The sequence below is a fragment of the Hipposideros armiger genome, unplaced genomic scaffold (genome assembly GCF_001890085.2).
Source record: "Hipposideros armiger isolate ML-2016 unplaced genomic scaffold, ASM189008v1 scaffold_1219, whole genome shotgun sequence".
Taxonomy (NCBI): domain Eukaryota; kingdom Metazoa; phylum Chordata; class Mammalia; order Chiroptera; family Hipposideridae; genus Hipposideros; species Hipposideros armiger.
The window spans coordinates 384,501-402,872 of NW_017732569.1; the positions used below are offsets into that span (position 1 = coordinate 384,501).

The following is an 18,372-nucleotide window of genomic DNA, read 5'->3' on the forward strand; positions in this document are numbered from 1 at the left end:
TTTTTTTGGCACCCCCAGATGTGGAGAAATTGGAACCTTCATACATTGTTGGTGAAAATGTAAAATGATGCAGCTGCTATGAAAAACAGTTGCGCAGTTCCTCAAAAAGTTAAACAAAAAGTAAAAGCAACTCGATAGATGAATGGGTAAACAATATGTTGTACAACAGAATATTACTACTCAGCTATAAAAAGGAATGAAGAACTGAGACATGCTACAACACGGATGAACCTCAAAAACACTATGCTGAGTGGAAGAGGCCAGTCGCAAATGGTCACATATTGCATGATTCCATTTATATGAAATGTCCAGAATAGGTAAATCCATGGAAACAAAATGAAGATTAGTGATGACCAGGATTTGGGGAGAGAATCAGGGGGCAATAGAGGGTGACTGCTTAACGGGTACAGGGATTTCTCTGGGGGCAATGAAAATGTTTTGGAACTAGATAAAGGTGGTGGTCACACTATGTTGCGAATGTACTAAATGTCACTGAATTGGACACTTTAAAATGGTTGATTTTGTGTTATGTGAATATCACTTCAATTAAAAAGAAAAAAAACTTACCCTAATGTGTGGTTTCCCCAGGGTTGTCTGCCCTGTGTATACTCAGGCCTCAGCTCCTGGGAACAAGGAAAATGTGAAGGGAGACTCTAGCCTCTGACCCAGCTGGGGGAGCAGCCCCACACTCAGGACACACTCCTTCCCCTTTAGTGACTAAACTCTGCACCTAAGGCAGCAGGGCCTATCACCAGCAACGGGAAAAGGAGCCGGGGCGGGGTGGGATGGACCCCGAAGCTGACGGTGTCGCTGCCCCGCTACCTGCTGTGGACCTCCTGTGACACCCCATCCCCTCATAGATAAACTCCAAGCTGTTCGGGTGACCCACAGGGCCTGTGTGTCTAGTTCCTTGTTGATCACGTGGCCTCCTCCCACAGCCTTCCGCAGGCTCCCCCTTCCCTGCAGGCCCTCGCAGGCTCCCCCTTCCCTGCAGGCCCTCGCATACTCTGTTCTCCTCCTTGGAACGCCCTCCCCCAACTCCCCAACCCCCTTCCTCTGTAACCCCGGTGTGAACAGGAAGAGTACGCTGACAAGTCTCCCTGACCAGGGCTGGATGACACAGCTGCAGACAGAGCTGCAGGGCATGTGCAGAGCGGGAAAGCAGGGCACACACACTCACGCAGCCTCAAAGTAGTCATCGTTGTTGATTTTTTTGCTAATTTCTCATTTTAGTGTTATTTTAACAGGAATTACACATGTAGGGAGAGGAGGGGAGCCCCATGATCTTCTCATCCCTTCTGGAGCCCGAAAGGGCTAGGTTGGGCTTCGTCCCACCCCCAGGCAGGGTTAGGGGCTCTGTGGCCCCAGCTCACCTCCTCAGGCATCAGGCTGTGTCACAGTCAGTTAACTTGCCTTTGTTCCTCACAGGTGTGTGCCCTTGAGGGCAGGGTCCAGGTCTTGGTCACCGCAGGCCCCACTGAGCCCAGGGCACCCAGGAGGCTCACAATAACTACTCAAAAAGAAAAAAAAGTGACCCGAGTTAGGCTCCAGCTCCACTACTCATTCCTGTGGGATGTTGAACATCCTGACCTCTGAGCCTCAGTTGCCTCAACTGTCACATGGAGTCATGACCCTGTTCTGACCACCCTCCCAGGGCAGAAGGCGATCACACACGTGCAAGTGTTTGGCTCAGGACAGCGGTGTCACCTTCTTAACTGAAAGCAGGGATTCCTAGTGGACTCTTCTGAAAGAGGCAAGACCTTTGAAATGCACGGAGGATAAGGGCGGAGCCCTTACTGTCCTCACACCAGACTCCCACCCGGTCCCGCCCCCCTCCTTGTTACTTACCCCGCCACTGCTGCCCCGCCTGCCTGGTCCCGTTTCCCACCCCTCCCATCCCCCCAGGCGGGACTATCTCAGCGGAGCCCCGCTGGGACCAGGTGTCCAGGACAAGATGCTGCTTCGTGGTCTCTGGCTCTTCCTCGCAGCACAGCTGGCGGGTAAGCTGGGGAGACGAGGTGCACGGGGCTGAGGCGGGTGGTCTGTGCTGCACCAGAGCGGTGGAGTTTAGAAACGACTCTTGGTAGATGCAGATCCCAGAGCCCAGGGCTGCGCGGCACCTGGGGATGGAGCGGCAGCCGCAGGAACTTAGGGTGGGAAGGGAAATCCTCCAAGGAACTCATTACCAGGGATCTGGGGAGCCCCAGGGCTGAGGCCACCACTTTCTAAATCATGGAGCTAGGAGAAGGGGAGACAGGGAGGAGAAGGAGGGAGAACAGAAAGGAGGGAGGGAATGAGGTAAGGAGATAGAAAGAAGAGAAGAAAAAGAGGAAGTCCACAAAGGAAGGAAAAATGCCCTTGTCCAGGGTCCCAACAGGGATGTGCTCCCGGGAAGGTGCCAGGGGCCCAGTTCTGGCTTTGGTGCACCTCACTTGGCCCAGGGTTCTGTAGACACATTTTTATTACTTCCGGGCAAATTTTTATAGCACAATCAGCCACATACCAAGCTGTTGCCAGTTCACAGACAGGTACGGCCGATATTCCTTCAGGGTCCCCTGTTTCTCAAATATTCCTCAAGGGGTGGATGTGTAGTGTGAGTCCCGTAACAAGCAGTGTTGAAGTGGAAATGTTGGAAGTGGAATGCAAGGGGAAGTCTAGACTGTCCCTCTGACTAAGCCCAGTCAGACTGCCTTTCAGAAGAAGCCCCTCCATTCCCCAAACTGCCCACTAACTTGTGGTTGATTTACTGTTTTGTACAAAAGCCCAAACCTGGTCATCCCACCATGGGTGACAAGGCCTGGCAGCCCGGCCTCTGACCCAGTGAGCTCAACATTTGATGTAGAAGCTAGTCCAGGCTATTCAAAGCTACTAAAGCTTTTGCCAGTCATTTTAGAAACAGCAGATCCCTCTGAGAATGGAGTCACTGGGTTACTGAGAGGATCAAATGAGACTTCTGTGCCCGGCACATAGATGGGGATTAGCCACTGCTGGACGTTCAGTCTCCAGGGGCTGAAAAGCAAGTGGTCACAGGAGAGAGACAAGGGTGTGTCCCAGCCAGGAAGTCTTCATGTTAGGACGCAGGAGAGGGAACGCACACCAACAGCCTGGTGCCTGTCCTGTCCCTTTTACCCCTTACGGAGTCACTTTTGGGCTTTCTTGGAAAGTTTTCAGGAGTCTGTATTTGTGGTCCCACTGTGTGCACATGAGCATATGACCTCGATCCTGGAACCACAGGTTTCCTCAATTCAGGGAGCTCCAAGCTCAGGTTCTGGGGCTACAGACGGGTTTCAATCTGAATCGACCATATATAGGCTGTGTGACCTTGCACATGTCCTTAGCCTTCCTGAGATCTCCGTTTTCTCATACATAAGATGGGTGTAAGACAGGATTTGGTGAGAATTAAATGAGATAATGCATGTACCACGTTCAATAAATATCTGGCATTTTCGATTCTTGTTGTCTCCCCTAAGAGGTCAGTGACCCAAAACAACGAAGAACCTCTATGCTGCTGAAAAGGCAGTATGATATTTGGGGAGAAAAGAGAAGGCTAGCAGTCACTTAGGCCTCGGGCACCATCTTGATGCAAACAGAAGCTCAGAGTGGCTATGAGTGGAGTCAATGAAAATTTTAAGTTCATTTCATCAGTATTAGAGAAGTCCGCCGTGGAGCAATGGACCCTGAGAACAAGAATAAGTAGGATTATGAATATGGGCCACTCCCTTAGTAAGCCAGCTCTTCTTGGACACACACACACACACACACACACACACACACACACACACACACACACACACACACACACACACACGCCCTCTGGCCTCTTTAGCCTACCCAGATCTGTGCCTCACTGCTCCTGGGTCTCTGCCCTGGCCTGCAGGCTCTCCCTCTGCGCTGCAGCTAAAATGAAAGGCTCACTAAATCAAATTCAGTTTGTTAGATTTGGCAGTGAAGGACCCATTCTAATCCTCTCCTTAAGATTTCATTTGCTGCCAGTAACAAGCCCTGATATGTAAGACACGTGGATAATGATTTACCCGTATACAGTGCTTTACAGTTTGCTTTCTTGGACATTCTAACCCTCAGAATCAGGCAGGAGAGCAGCCCCAAACCGCCTTCTTTTTAAAGAGAAGAGACAGGCTCCATGACTTGCCTGAGGTTCCACAGCTGGTGCGGGGCAGAGGCTGGATTCAAGGTCAGGTCTGTGAGTTCTGCTCTAGTTTTCCATGAACGATCCTGTACTTGAAGTGCTTCCTGTCTGAGACTAAAATGAACTCACAGCCCTGCTTCTGAGGTGTCTGTCCTTCCACTCAGGAAGGGGATCCAGTGACCTATCAATGGCTGGGTTGGTGAGTGATGGGCATTAAATGTGCCTACCAGGGGACAGTGATTTCCTCTTGCTGGTTGCCATCGCTGTCCAGAAACTGTGGCTGGCCCTCTTTTTGGTTGGCCAGACCAACCCTGTGCTCTGCCTGTGATTCTGAGCTCCCCTTCCAGCTTGTTCTGGGTCTCCTTCAGGTGCTTGGAGCCTCTTGAAGGTCTATACTTGGAGTGGCAGCAGGGCAAGGTGAAAGGCTTTGACTTCAGACTTTGAATCTTTGAGTTTGAATCCCATGTCACTTACTAGCTGTAAGTGGGATTTTGAACAAATAACGTCATGCCTCAGTTTCCTCATCTGGGTAATAGGGATAGAAATCCCGAAGTAAGTTTGAGGCCTGGCTGAGATAATTATGCATAGAGCCGGGCATATAAGCATGCAGCCAACAAATGGCAGCTCTCTTCCCTGTTCGTTTAGTACTGGACGGAGGAAACACCCGCCTTGCAGACGATCTCCTAGGAGGTGGGCTGCTTGAGCTCTTGAGTCCAGGATCCACCAGCCTCCAGACCCTGCAACTGGGCAGCTTCTTTGATGGCTTTTCTTTTGATACTAGACTCGGGGTGACTGTCAGACCCCACCACTGTGGCCAGGAAAATGTGCTGATGGCCTTTGTTCTTTCTGTTTCTCGTAGCTCTCCATGGCAGCTCTGTACTCTGGCTGACTCCTAAGGACATTCACGCTGAGACCAACCAAACGGCGAAGCTAGTCTGTGAAGCCAAATCCTTCCCCTCTAACGCACGCATCTACTGGCTGAGACAGCGCCAGGCCCCAAGCATAGACAGCCGCCACGAGTTCCTGGTTGCCTGGGATCCCACCAAAAAGACTTTGCATTATGGCAAGGAGGTGGAGAAGGAGAGGCTAATTATGTTCGGGGGAGTGACCCAATTCTTTCTCAATCTCACAAATGTGAAGCCTTCGGACAGTGGAGCCTACTTCTGCATGACCGTTGGGACCCCTGAGCTGACCTTTGGGAAGGGAACTCTGCTGAGTGTAGGTAAGACTCTGGCTCAATGCTATGGATGAGCACTGAGCACCTGTGTGCACCAGGCGCCACCCAGGCATGGGTGCTGCTTCCACTTTCAGCAAGCCTAACCCTGCAGGAGGTGATGACAGCATGAGCAGTAGCACTACAGCTAATAGTAACAGACAATGTATCTTGAGTCTTACCTAGGGCCAAGCATGTGCAAGTGTTTTGTGTTATCTCATTTATTGCTGACAACCGAGCTGGGAGGTAGGCCCTATTATGATTCCCATTGTAAATGGGATGCTTGAAACCATTGCTGCTTCTTATGGAGACAGGACTGCATTGTCCCTCGGCCACATCAAACCCACCTGAGGCTGTGGCTGGATTGGGTTGAGTCCCCAGGCCTGACGATGATCTCAGAAATCCCCTCAGAGTGCACACACAAGGCTAGTGGAGGGGCAGATGCCCTCATGGTCTTTGAACCCACATTCAGAGTTGTAGGAAAAGAGGAGACTAGACCCCAAGGCCAACTGCAAATTCTGTTGCAAATTCACTGTGTGCCTGTGGGCAGGTCATTCCCCTCCCTGGGCCTCAGTTTTCTCATCTGTGTCATGGAGCTGCTGATGGCCTCCATGATCCCTCCAGCCCTCAAAAGCTGCAGTTTCTCATAAGTTACGTCAGCACATCCAGTAAAAATATAATGCGAGCCACAGATGTAATTTTAACTTTCCCGATAGCCACATTGGAAAAAGTAAAAAGTAAAAAAAAGTAAAAAAGAAACAATGTGAAATTGATTTACATTGTGTATTTTATTTAACCCAATTTATCAACAATATTATCATTTCAAAATGTAATCAAGATAAAATTATTACTGAAATATTTTATATTCCCTCTTCATACTAATCATTCCATGTGTGTTTTACATGTAGAGCACATCTTGGGTCAGACAGGCACATGTGACAAGTGGCTGCCATACTGAACAGTGAGGATTAAGCAAGGGTGCAAAGGAATCGTAGCAGAAACCCTCAAAGGTTCCTGTTTGGCTTTAGAAATTGGGCTTTCGGGGGTTAGGGGTTTGGGTTTAGTTTATTGTTTTTGTCTCTGTAAGTCCCAAATCTTCCCATTAATGAGATTTCAGGGCCAAGAAAAGTGGGAGGCGAAATAAACACAACTGGTTTTCAGGAGCTGCCCACCTCCACCACCACCCACTCACTCCTGGTTTTGATATTCCCAAACCCCTCCTACTGCCTAGATCTTGAGAATAGCAATCCCTCCCCAACGCACATGTATTGCGACCATATCACCTCCACAGGGGCAGGGAATCCAGACTCAGCGTCCACCTCCTGCCAGAGGCCAGTTCATTTTAAAAAAGGAGCCAGGTAGTAGAGAAAGTATCCAGGGAAAGATACGGCCGTTTTCAGGCCCCTTAAGCACACGATGGGTCCTTTTCAAAGACAAGAGGGACGGGTGCGGATTTGAACTGCGAAGAGAAAGTGTCAGGAAGAGGCGAAAGGACCTGGCTCTAGGCAAGAAGAAATTAAAATGTAATAAGCTTGTTCACAAACCCCCATCAGACCCAGGCTACTGTGCCCAGCCAAGACACTGAGGTCCTACAGAGCTGGCTCCCTTGCCAAGCTCACCATTGACCCTCTGAGAGACCCCTATGCCCGCTCATGCGTAAAGTAAGGGGAATGAACACTTCTAGGGTCTTGAGAATTGAAAGAGATAACAGAATGCTACGACACCCCCTCTCCGAGGGCCAGGCCCCTAACACACCCTCAGAGCACTGTAGCCGATGTTGTTTTTCCTTTTTTTTTTTTTTTTTTTTTAGCTGAGCCATCCTGCTACCTGTTGGCAGCTCAGCAGCTGCTCAGCTCGGGCTGGACTCGAACTGCTGTTGCTCAGAGCTCAAACTCTTGAGCGAGCTCTTAACCAACTGAGCCACTCGGCCGGCCCATTGGTTTTTCCTTTTATACTAGTTTCCCCCAGCACTCTGATGACCAGGGCCTTGGGTCAACCTGATGTGCCTAACTTTTTGTGAAAAAAAGCATTTGCATCTGAGGCTGTGTGACACAATGAGAGCCTAGAATCGGAGTCTTTTGACTCAGATCCTGGTTCAGCTGTTTATTGCCTCCCAATCTTTGGGCAAGTTTTTTCAGTTTGGCTTCCTCGGGAATAAAATGGGGATAATACTGTCTGTCCCAAAAGCTATTGCATTTAATAAACTTAAGCTGAAGTGCTTGGCACTGCCACTAGCACATGGTAACTTAGAAAGTGTTCATTCTAGTTAGCTGGCTCTTCTCGAAACCTCATGACGCAGGCAGAGCAGAGCATGTTATCCCTAATTTCCACAGGAGACTCAGGGTGGTGAGGGACCAAAGCGTCCACTTTTTATATGGAAGAAGCCAGCCCCAAAGTGACCAATTTGTTGGCTGCCCGTCCCTGTCTCCTTGACTCTAGAATTTAAATTCATGGTGTCACCCTATTCCCTCTCCTATCATTTTGTAGAAAATCATTTCAGTGAAATGTCTTTCCTCAACCCACAGGCAAAGGTTGGGTTCAGTGGCACCTAGTACTAACACCATTCGTCAGCACCTCAGTGCCTCAGGCCTCTCCCTTTGCTCTGTGTACTTGTCCCACTGCTGTGTCCCAACACTTCAGCTTGTGACACTGAATTAGAACAAAATAGAGGAGGAGTGATCCACCCAGAAGTCAGGAGAGGGGTTTGGAGTCCCTTTCCACTGTAGGCCTTGGGGATCAGCCCCTCCCCTTAATTTTGCTGGTGTTCACCTTTGAAATTAAAGGTTGAGGCTAAAGATCCCTCCTGGTTTTGATAGTATATGATTTTTAAAGGTACCTGAGAAGGAAAGAAAAATCCCAATATATACAACCTACATGGTGTTGTACGTACAGAAAAAGGCACCCATCCCCTTTCTGTGAGCTTCCTCTACCCGCTTAGGGCTTGGCAGGTCGTACCAAGGGCTTGGGGACTCTGGCTTCAGCCCAGGTAGAGCCATGTCTGCTTCACACTTTGCTGGGCACACTGTCCCCTTTGGCTCCCGTAACAACCCCAAGAAGTAGGTGGGGACCCTCTTTATTTCAGCAGATGGGGAAACTGAGGCACAGAAACGTGATACGACTTGCTCCAAGTCACACAGTGTTTAATCAGGGGTGCTGGGGCTCTGTTCAGATCTGTGTAGTTCCAGAGCCTTTCTCTTTCTAGGTCACCAATGTGACCCCCCACCCTAGGCCCACAGATAGACCTGCGAGTTGGGGCAGCAGGTAAAGCATTTTATTGTTCTGTGACCTTCGAGCCCCATAGCAGCCTAGGGAATAGTTAGTGACAAGGACTTCAGTACCTGGAGGTAAGAGTTGCAGTTTTAAGTTTTGTCTCTAAGTCCACCCGCTGTTTACCTGCCTAAGATACGTATCTTGCTTGCTTTCTGTAGTTGATGTCCTTCCCACCACTGCCCAGCCCACAAAGAAGACCACTCCCAAAAAGAGAATGTGCCGGAACACAAGCCTGGTGACCCGGAAGCGTGAGTTCTTCTGTCCCCCTGGATTCTTAGAACAAGAGACAGTCTCACTCACTGCCTTTCTTTTTTCTTTCCTTCCTCCCTTCCTTCCGCAAGCCCTTCCCAAGTGCAGCTATTTGAACCTGTTTATCTAGTCCTGAGCTGAGGTCAGAAGGGAAGCTGAGTATGAGAGCAGTGCTGTCCTCCAGCAGCTCACAGTCTAGTAGGGGACACACTCACCAATTGCCACAGGACAAAACAGTGAAGGATATATCCACCCAGAATTTGCACACAGATTTTCCTACCAGCATTATTCATAATAGCCCAAAAGTAGAAACAACTCAAATGTCCCACCAACTGATGAATGGATTAACAAAATATGGAATATCCATACAATGAAATATTATTTGGTCATAATCAAGAATTAAGTACGAAGGTCTGACAATTAAGTTCACGAACTTTTTGCAATGATGTTGCTAAACCTTTTTTGATCTCAGAGGGATTATTTATTATGAATTTGTACCACCTGGACAGTTAACCAAGTTTACTATTTGGAAGTGCTGAAAAGGCTGCGTGAAAAAGTTAGACGACCTGAACTTTACGCCAACAATTCATGGCTCTTGCATCACAACAATGCACCAGCTCACACGGCACTGTCTATGAGAGAGTTCTTAGCCAGTAAACAAATAACTGTATTGGAACACCCTCCTTACTCACTTGATCTGGCCCTCAGTGACGTCTATCTTTACCTGAAAATAAAGGAAATATTGAAAGGAAGACATTTTGATGACATTCAGGACATCAATGGTAATATGATGACGGTTCTGATGGCCATTCCAGAAAAAGAGTTCCAAAATTGCTTTGAAGGGTGGACTAGGTGCTGGTGTCAGTGCACAGCTCCCCAAAGGGAATAGTTCAAAAGTGACCGTAGTGATATTCAGCAATAGGTTTGTAGCACTTTTTTTAGGATGAATTCACAAACTTAATTGTCAAACGTCGTACTGTTCATGCTACAACATGGATGAATCTTGAAAATATTTGCAGTGGAAGAAGCTAGCCACAAAAACCTATGTATTATATAATCCCATTGATATGAAATGTCCAGGATATGACATTCCATACAAAGTAAATTAGTGGTTGCCTAAGGCTGGGGAGTTGGGGAAGGAATGGGGAGTGATTGCTAATAGGTACAAGATTTCTTTTGGGGGGATCCAAATGTTCTAAAATTAGATTGTGGTGATGGTTGCACATTTCTGTGAATTTACCAAAGAAACAAAACATTAAATTATACACTTTAAACAGGTGAACTTTATAATATGTAAATTATATCTCAATAAAGCTGTTAACTAACAAACTAACAAAAAACACAACCCAAAGGACCACAGATTTAAACTTCCCCAGTTTTGATGCCTAACAGAGGACCTAACACATAGTATGTGCCTAATATATGTTTGTTTGTGAGTGAACCAGCTCGCCGCTCTGTGCTATAAGCACCAGACACTGCAGCTGGAGTACACACACACACACACACACACACACACACACACACACACACACACACAGACACAGGAGCGCGCACACACGCGCGCGCGCACGTGTACAGGCACACACACACACACACACACACAGGCACACACACATGCACAGGCACACACACACNGCTCCCCATCTGGGCGTTAGCAGCAGAGAGCCATTGAGCCAAACAAAGAATTCAACCTTAGGCTGCATTAACAGAAGTACCATGCCCATGTCAAAGAAGAAGAGAGTCCCACCTGCTTTTCCAGCCCCACTCTGGACTGAGAGGTGCGATTGAAGAGGGCATTGGCAAACCAGGTCTGTTCAGGCATGTTCTGTCCAGGCATCTTCATGTTCTGGCAGCCACAGAACATGAAGAAGGGGTAGTGTGACCATCTCCTGGCATCTGAGATGCTACCTGTGGGGTTGTAGGGCACAACAGAATTAGGTGTGCTTGGTGGGAGTTAGAAGGGTGGAGATGTGGGAAGTGTTCAAGAGAAGCAAAAGTTTTCTGCCTATGAGCTTTAAGGGCAACAGGACAGGCTGCCTCCCAAGGCTGAGGGGAGGGGGAAAAGTCTGCTGGGACCAGACTTTTCCCTGGTTCACTTTGAAGATGGGCTGCTCGCTTGGAGATGGCCCATGTGAACCATAAGAGACTAACNCACACACACATGCACAGGCACACACACACTTTCCTTGAACTCATCAGCCACATGTGTTTCTGGATTAGTATTGACCTCTGTTCCCCAAAAGTTACTGGTGACAAACAGAAAGTGCCATCTGCTCCAACCCATAGAAAAAACCACAAGCAGCCACACCAGGCTGCTTCATGCTGCTGGGGTTGCTTTGTCTAAAATGTATATAAAGTACCAGAAAGAGTCTGGAAAAGACGTCTAACAAGATCTAGGAGATGGGAGCAGCAAGCTGCCACATGAGATCACAGCAAAAATAAAACCTTCAGAATCCATGTACGAGGGTAGCAACTTGGGGAGCATAAAGGTGGAGGCAGAGCGACCTCGTTTTACAAAGTTTATGCCCCACAATTTGGCCTAAAGGATTTCAGGCAGGGCACAATAAAAAAAGGCACAAGAGCAACTACACAGGGCCATGAAGGTGAGGACACAAACAAATCCAGCAACACTTTTATAAATGATGGAAGAAAGGTCTTCACATTTCTTGCATCATTTCTTACATCAATGCTCAGTGAAATCCTGGGGCAAAATGGAAATTCAACGTTAGTAGTTTATTTAGAATAACGAAAATGTGTGTGGAGATGGCCAAGTGGAGTGGGAGGGGGGATTAGCTGGATGTTGCATTTGGGGAGGAGGGGACCATGGGGCAGTACTGCCCAGTGGTAAGTCAGCCAGGCCTTGGTTGGAATCCCAGTCAACCATTGCCTGTACTGTGTGAACTTAAGCAAGTGAGTCAACCTTTCTGAACCTCAGTTTCCTCATCTGTAAAATGGGGATGTTTACCTAGCTAAAGGGAAGGCAGGAGTAAATGAGATCCTATACACAAGGCATTCAGCTTGGCAGAGCACCCGGACACAGCTCAAAGCTCATTATCATGAATGAAACCCACTTGGCCACCATGGGGAGGACTTAGGGCTGTCCTTTGAGAGACACTGGGAGGTCCTGGGGGGCAATTTCTAAACCACTGTCACAAGAGAAATCTGGTGAAATCCAGACCTCAGGAGACCCCGAGACCCAAGTGAGGCGAGGAAGCCGGGCCGTGCATCACTGATGTGGCTCTGGCCACCAGCTCCCCGCACACGCAGGCTTTTCACCGCCTTCATTAGAAGCAACAGCTTTTCCTGGAGCCACATTTTGGGTAGATGATCATGCAACCCCTCGGATCTGCAGCTGGGCTGCTGGCTTCCAGTTCACTTATGACCACCCTTCAGGAGGCCTCCCCTGACCCACCCTCCCTCAGAAGGAGAGGAGGACCTTTGTGCTCTGCACCACCCTGCAGCCTTCACCCACCTCAATTACTTAAAAAACAACAACAAAAGAAAAACACTTCATCAAGTATAATTTGCATGTCATAAAACTCACCCATTTTAAGCATAAAACTCAATGATTTTTAGTAAATTTACCAAGTTATGCAACCATCACCACAATCCAGTTTTAGGACATGTCCATCACCCCAAGAAGATCCTTCATACTTGTTTACAGCTAGTTCCTGTTCCCACCCCAGCCCCTGGCAACCACTAATCCACTTTCTGTCTTTATAGATTTGCCTCTTTCAGACATTTCATGTAAATGGGATCATACAATACATGGTCTTTCATGCCTGGCTTCTTTCACTTAGCATCATGTTTTTGAGGTTCATCCAGGTTGGGAGAACATGGAAGAGGTGAGGGGGAGGCAGACAGAAACCCCTGCATCTCAGAGGTAGGAAGGACTTCCAAGGGCCTCTCACTCAACCTTCCACCCAGCGCAGAAATCTCCCCTCCAAATGGCACCATCCAGCCTTGGCGATGGCGGGCTCCCTCCCATGGAGGGGCCCACTCCATTTCCTCACTACCTCTCATACCCTCAAGCTGTCGTGGTGGGGCCCGCAGAGGCTTTAGAACTTGGAGGATCTGGGTTCATACCCTGGTCCTACCTTTTAGTAGCTGGGTAACCATGGGCGTGTAATTTAACCTCTTTGACTCTTGATTTTTCTGAACTGTAAAATGAGAGATCAAAATGATAGTAATACCTTCCTTCCTCACAAGATGGAAGTTTGCAGTTAGTATTGCACTTGGCACATAATAGGCATTCAATAAACATTCTCTCCCTTCCCTAATATCCAAAACTCTCTAATTTTTTTAACCTCGATCCCAAATCTGCAGCCTCGTCGTTTTCACCCATGAGTTCTGGTTCTGCCCCTCAACTACTCACAGAGACCAGCCATAGGAGGCATGGTGTCAGAGAAACATTTGGGGCATTTATAATATAAACTTTGTTGTTTCAATGGTATACGAAATGGGCAAAGGAATAAATAGGCAACTCATAGACGAAAAAGAACTGGCCACTATATGAAAATAGGCTGAAGTTGACAATAATCAGGGAATTGAAGTAAAATATCATTTTCCACCCTCTGGACTGACAAACACTAAAACCTTTGATAATATCAAGGGTTGGCAGGGTGCACAATTGGGGGTTGGGAATGGAAATCAGGGTAGACTGTTTGGAAGGCATTTGACAGTATCTATTACAATTTAAAATGGACATAGTCTATGGTTTATTAGTTCCTGTTTTCAGTATCTGCATCAGGCAGGCTCCTCCGTAAAAAGAAACATACCAGGATGTTCTCTGCAGAGTTGTTTATAAAAGTAAAACACAAAACAAAATGTCCACTGATGGCAAAATAATCCACAGTACATCCATACTTCAAATGTTAGTCTGCTAGAAAAAAGAATGGGCAGACATGTTTTAAGTGAAGGGAAAAAAAATGATTGCAGAACAATTTGTACAGTATAATCCACTCTATTTTTTAAAAACTATATGTAAATTATATATGTGAAAATGCAAAGAGAAAGGTACGAAATTAACAATGGCATTTACTGCTGTGAGGGAGTAAGGATGTCAAGGGGCATGTACTTGAATCTTTTACAGTGAAAATATATTCAGCTACTTCTTATGAAATTAAAATAAAAGTTTTAAAAATCAATAACAAAAATCCCATTATTAGTCACAAAAATTGTCTATTTCTTTTGAATATAAATAGCTCCTGAGTTTAATTAATAATTCTTTTAATTTGGATGTGGGACATGAGATTTTACATATAAAATTATCTCAATGTGTTTAAAGTGCCTAGAAAAAAGGCTAAGAGGAACTATTCAAACATTGATTTTCTCTGGGAGGTGGGCTTCCAGTTGATTTTTCCTCTTCATATTTATTTGTGTGTCTCAAATATTCAATATGTGTGTCTTCCAGGCCCGCTTTGTGGCCCCCTCACCCTCGGTCTGCTACTGGCCGGTATCCTGATTCTGCTGGTGTCCTTGGGTGTGGCCATTCACCTATACTGTAAGTTGTCCCCTGTTGGGCCATCGTGGTGATCCATTTTTGCTGTTGGAGGTGTCCCTGGGGGTCCTTGCTACTCTAGGGGAGCAAGGCAGATGTGAGCCTAATGGAAATTTGCACCCTGAGAACCAGAGGTAGTTCCAGAGGTGATTCTTGACATGAAGCCATATACTGCAGGGGTTGGAGACCACCCTGTCTCTGAAGTCAGACAAATCTAGGTTTGAATCCAATGCTGCTACTTCCTGGCTTAGTGACCTTGGGTGTATGCCCTGGCCTCTCTGAGCCTCAGCTGCCCTACCCAGGGGCAATATTATCGACCTCCCAGGGTTGCTATTTGTAAAGTCCTGCCCAAAGTGCCCAGCTAGGGTATGTGCTCAGTAAGAAAGAACTCCTGTGAGCAGTTGGGATGGAAGCAGTACATAGAAGAGATTGAACTGGGGTTTGGGTTATGTTCCCAGAAACTAGAAATCCTCCTCCTCTTTGAGGCTGTAGGGAAACTCAGAGATGGCTGCTGCTCTCGACCACTCTGAAGATAGAATCACCTTCTTCTATGGGCCCCCAGCTGCAGGGGAGGCCCACACAGCTGCCTGAGAGCCCAGAGCCCCAGGCTCACCTGTGCTACCCCAAGCAAGTCACTTACCCTTTTTGGGTTTCTATAAAATGGGAAGCGGTGGCCTTCAGGGGAATGGACTGGATCAGTGGCTCTTCTATAGGTCACAGATTCCTTTGAACATGAGATGACAATTATGGACCCTCTCCCTAGAGAAATGTGTCATGGACACACTTTTGCATACAATTGCCACCCACAAAGGGATCCATTTATCCATTCTAAGAACTCCACGCAAGTTCAGTGGTCTGCAAACATTTAAATCACAGAACTTACTAGCAAAAAAATTTTTAAATAATAAACACTAACCTCAATTAGCTGTATTTATTTAATATATTATGTGTGTCATTAAATCAAACATAAAAAGCAATATATAAAAAAAGATAATAGCATATAATAAAAGATACTGGTAGAAGGATTTCTAATGTTAAAAACCAATCTGTGCTAAAACTGGACTTCTGACAACTTTGTAACTTGTTTATTTGTAGGTATATTTTCCTAATATTTACACTTTTGTGGGAAGTCAGGTAGACATGACCAGAAAGATTTGGGCAGTGATGGAAAGCCTTCAGTAAAGAGGTGAATTATGCTCAAGGAAAGATTCCCAAAGCACAACATTCTTGGCAGTTCAGAAATGCATTCTGTTGGGATAGAGGGGAGTGTGGAGATAAATCTGAATGAAAATGAGTGAGAAGAAATCCAAATAAATAGGAACAAGGCAAAAAGCCCGGATTTTGATGACAGAGCAGAGGGAGAGTTCGAAAAAAGATGTGAGAAAATCACTGTAGGAAAACTGGCTAGAAAGAAAGCCAACTTTGGTTTAATTTAAAAGGGACCAGACGGAAAAATGGTGTGAAAAGTAGTGTGATGGGATGATATCTGGTGTGTGGGTGGGGAGCTGAGGGAGGGTAGATTTCAGAGAAAGGAAGGGCCTTAGTACAAGGTAACAACTGACTCATAATTAATAATGACCAGTGGGATTTTTAGAATGGGCGCTGTGATGAAGGGGCAAATACAGGCACAATTATATGGCAATTTCCTCATCCTTCTTAAACACTGGCCTTTAGAAAATATAGCATTGCTGAGTTAGATAAAGTTTGTGCATGGGTACGGCAGTGCCTACCGGGGAACCTTCTTCATAGACTAATTAAATATTTAGACTCATGTGCTGACCGCAGACTCCCTCAGCCCCAGTCTACTCAGGATGCTGTAGACGGGAACCACCAAGTTGCTGGCACGGTGGAGTCAGGCACCTCTCCGCCGTGAGAGAAATCTTGCAGCGGTCTTCTGCCACTGTCCACATAACTGTCAGCTGATTCTCTTTGGCCCCCTACGTGGAAGAAATTAAACTCTCAACCAGTTTCCTGCCATCCAGGGAAAAAGGGGAGTGGTGTCTTGCTGCATGGGGCTCGCCCTTCTGCCTGATCACTGGCCCCTGGGTTCCACCGTTGTGGAATAAGACACTGTGTGTTCTACAAGAAGGTGCTCCCGGCTGACTAGTGGACAGTGAGGCAGCCTTCTCAGGGGCTGCAAAGCTGAGACTATTGAGGGGTTGAGTTGAACTTGGGGCCCTGGCACCGGGCCAACTGAAAAACCTGGTTTTTCCATCTCAACCGGCCATTTGCAAAGAAGCCATTCTGTCTCATCAGATCATTTCTCTCTCCTGTCATTATCTCCATTATAGTGTAAAGAAGGAATCAAACTGCTTATCTGTTAATATTGAATTCTTGATTACAGTTAGGTTCAATTTTGAGTAGTAGTAAGTCAAAATAACAGTAAACAAGTCAGGAGTTTGTTCTCTAAAATAAAAAATAAATAAAAAGCAATAAAGGGTGAGATAAACTTGTAAATAACCATGCTCATATGTCCTTTCTTCATCCCAATGGGAAACCTTGCACATTTCCCGAATACGCATGCTCTGCTTTCAGACCACCTGTCTGTACAGCCTCTCGTTCCTGACCTGCTATGAAGGAGGGCAAGCTAGCATGTTTAAGGATACACAGACTGGAGCAGGTTGACTGAGTATGAGTGAATTCTGGTTTTACCACATACTAGCTGCATGACTTTGGGCAAGTTAGTAAGTCACTTGCTCCGTGTCTGAGTTTCCTCGTATACAAAATGGAGATAATAAGAGTGGTGTCCAACTCATAGGTTTGCTGTGAGTATGAAGGGAGTTAAAACCCATGAAGATGAAGCACAGCCTGGCACCAGGGAAGTGGTCTGAGGTGTTAGCTGTCCCTCTTACCACCCTCCTTGCTCTCGGGGTCTTGGTGTTGCACCCAGCCCATGCCAACTGATGTTCTTGGTTTCTTCTTTTAGGCCGTCGGAGGAGAGCCCGGCTTCACTTCATAAAACAGTAAGTGCTTGGGGTCTTAGAGAAGTGGCTGTGACCCGGCCCTGGGTGGGGTCCTAACTTCCTCAGCCCCTGCTGTGGCTCACAGCCTCCAACTGCAAGGAGCCCAAGCCAGACACCACCTTCAAAAACATCTCAAACTGTATAAATCGATGGCGTGATAGAGTTCAGGAAAAGGGTAACTTAAACAAACAATAACACTGGTTAGTAGTTGAAGTGAATTACAAGTGCGGTAAGGTTCAGCCCTTAGCCCTCCTAATCATAACAAGCGCTCTTTACATAGAACACAGCAGGGAATCCCAAACTCTTTCCTTGCCCATTATTTCATTCGATTTGGTCCTGCATGACCTAGGAGAGTTATTTTTACAGATGAGTTGAAAAAGTTGCTCAGAGCGTTTGGGATAGTAAAGAACAGAATTGGGTTTGAAAGCAAATGGGTTCACCCCAAGGCCGGTGCCCTCCACCACTGTCTCTTCCTTCCCTGCTGGTGTTGGGTTTTGCACTGCCTTAGTTCCACTTCTGCCCTGGACCCCACCTAGGTCCCAGGAGTTGGCGAACCGACTGGCTGACTCCCATAGACACAGGGGCTAAAAGCCCTCACCTTTTGGTCCCACTGAGCTGTGTAAACACAGGCAGAAGCCAAGAGGCTGAGAGGCCAGAGACAATGGGCTGCTCCCAGCCTTAAGGACTTCCGGACCCCCGTTGGGCCATGGACTATGTTCTTGGATTGCTTTTTCTTCCTCAATAATGGAAACTGTTTCCCATCTACCTTTCTCATTAATTACAACCCCCTCCACATAGTGACATCTGAAAAACAAGAAAGCCCATGCCTCTAGATTGAAGACGGCAGTAGAACCTTGTGCTCAAGAGCTCTGGCTCTAGCAGGAGACAGATCTGGACTTGAATCCTGTCTGCCGCTCACAAACCATGTGACAGTAGATAGGTCACTTCACTTCTCTGAGCCTCTGATCCCTCATCTGCAAAATGGGATAAGAATACCAACCTCACGACTACTGTGAGGACTTGCTGGGGT

General features: G+C 47.0%; 1 protein-coding gene across 1 annotated transcript; it reads left to right on the top strand.

Moving 5' to 3' along the window:
- Nucleotides 1-1,866: 1,866 nt before the first annotated feature.
- On the top strand, nucleotides 1,867-18,343 carry CD8B (CD8 subunit beta). The gene is made up of 5 exons (XM_019632980.1): nucleotides 1,867-2,000; nucleotides 5,007-5,369; nucleotides 8,789-8,878; nucleotides 14,293-14,382; nucleotides 17,306-18,343. The coding sequence occupies exons 1-5, from the start codon at nucleotides 1,955-1,957 to the stop codon at nucleotides 17,344-17,346; spliced, it is 630 nt and encodes a 209-aa protein (XP_019488525.1). The 5' UTR covers nucleotides 1,867-1,954; the 3' UTR covers nucleotides 17,347-18,343.
- The last annotated feature ends 29 nt before the right edge of the window (nucleotides 18,344-18,372 follow it).

What these genes read in the sequence shown, in the direction of transcription:
- CD8B (XM_019632980.1), top strand. Translation starts at nt 1,955, where the DNA reads ATGCTGCTTCGTGGTCTCTGGCTCTTCCTCGCAGCACAGCTGGCGG. An exon ending in GGGAACTCTGCTGAGTGTAG is followed by an intron (nt 5,370 to 8,788) that starts GTAAGACTCTGG and finishes TGCTTTCTGTAG; the next exon opens with TTGATGTCCTTCCCACCACT. An exon ending in TGTGGCCATTCACCTATACT is followed by an intron (nt 14,383 to 17,305) that starts GTAAGTTGTCCC and finishes TTCTTCTTTTAG; the next exon opens with GCCGTCGGAGGAGAGCCCGG.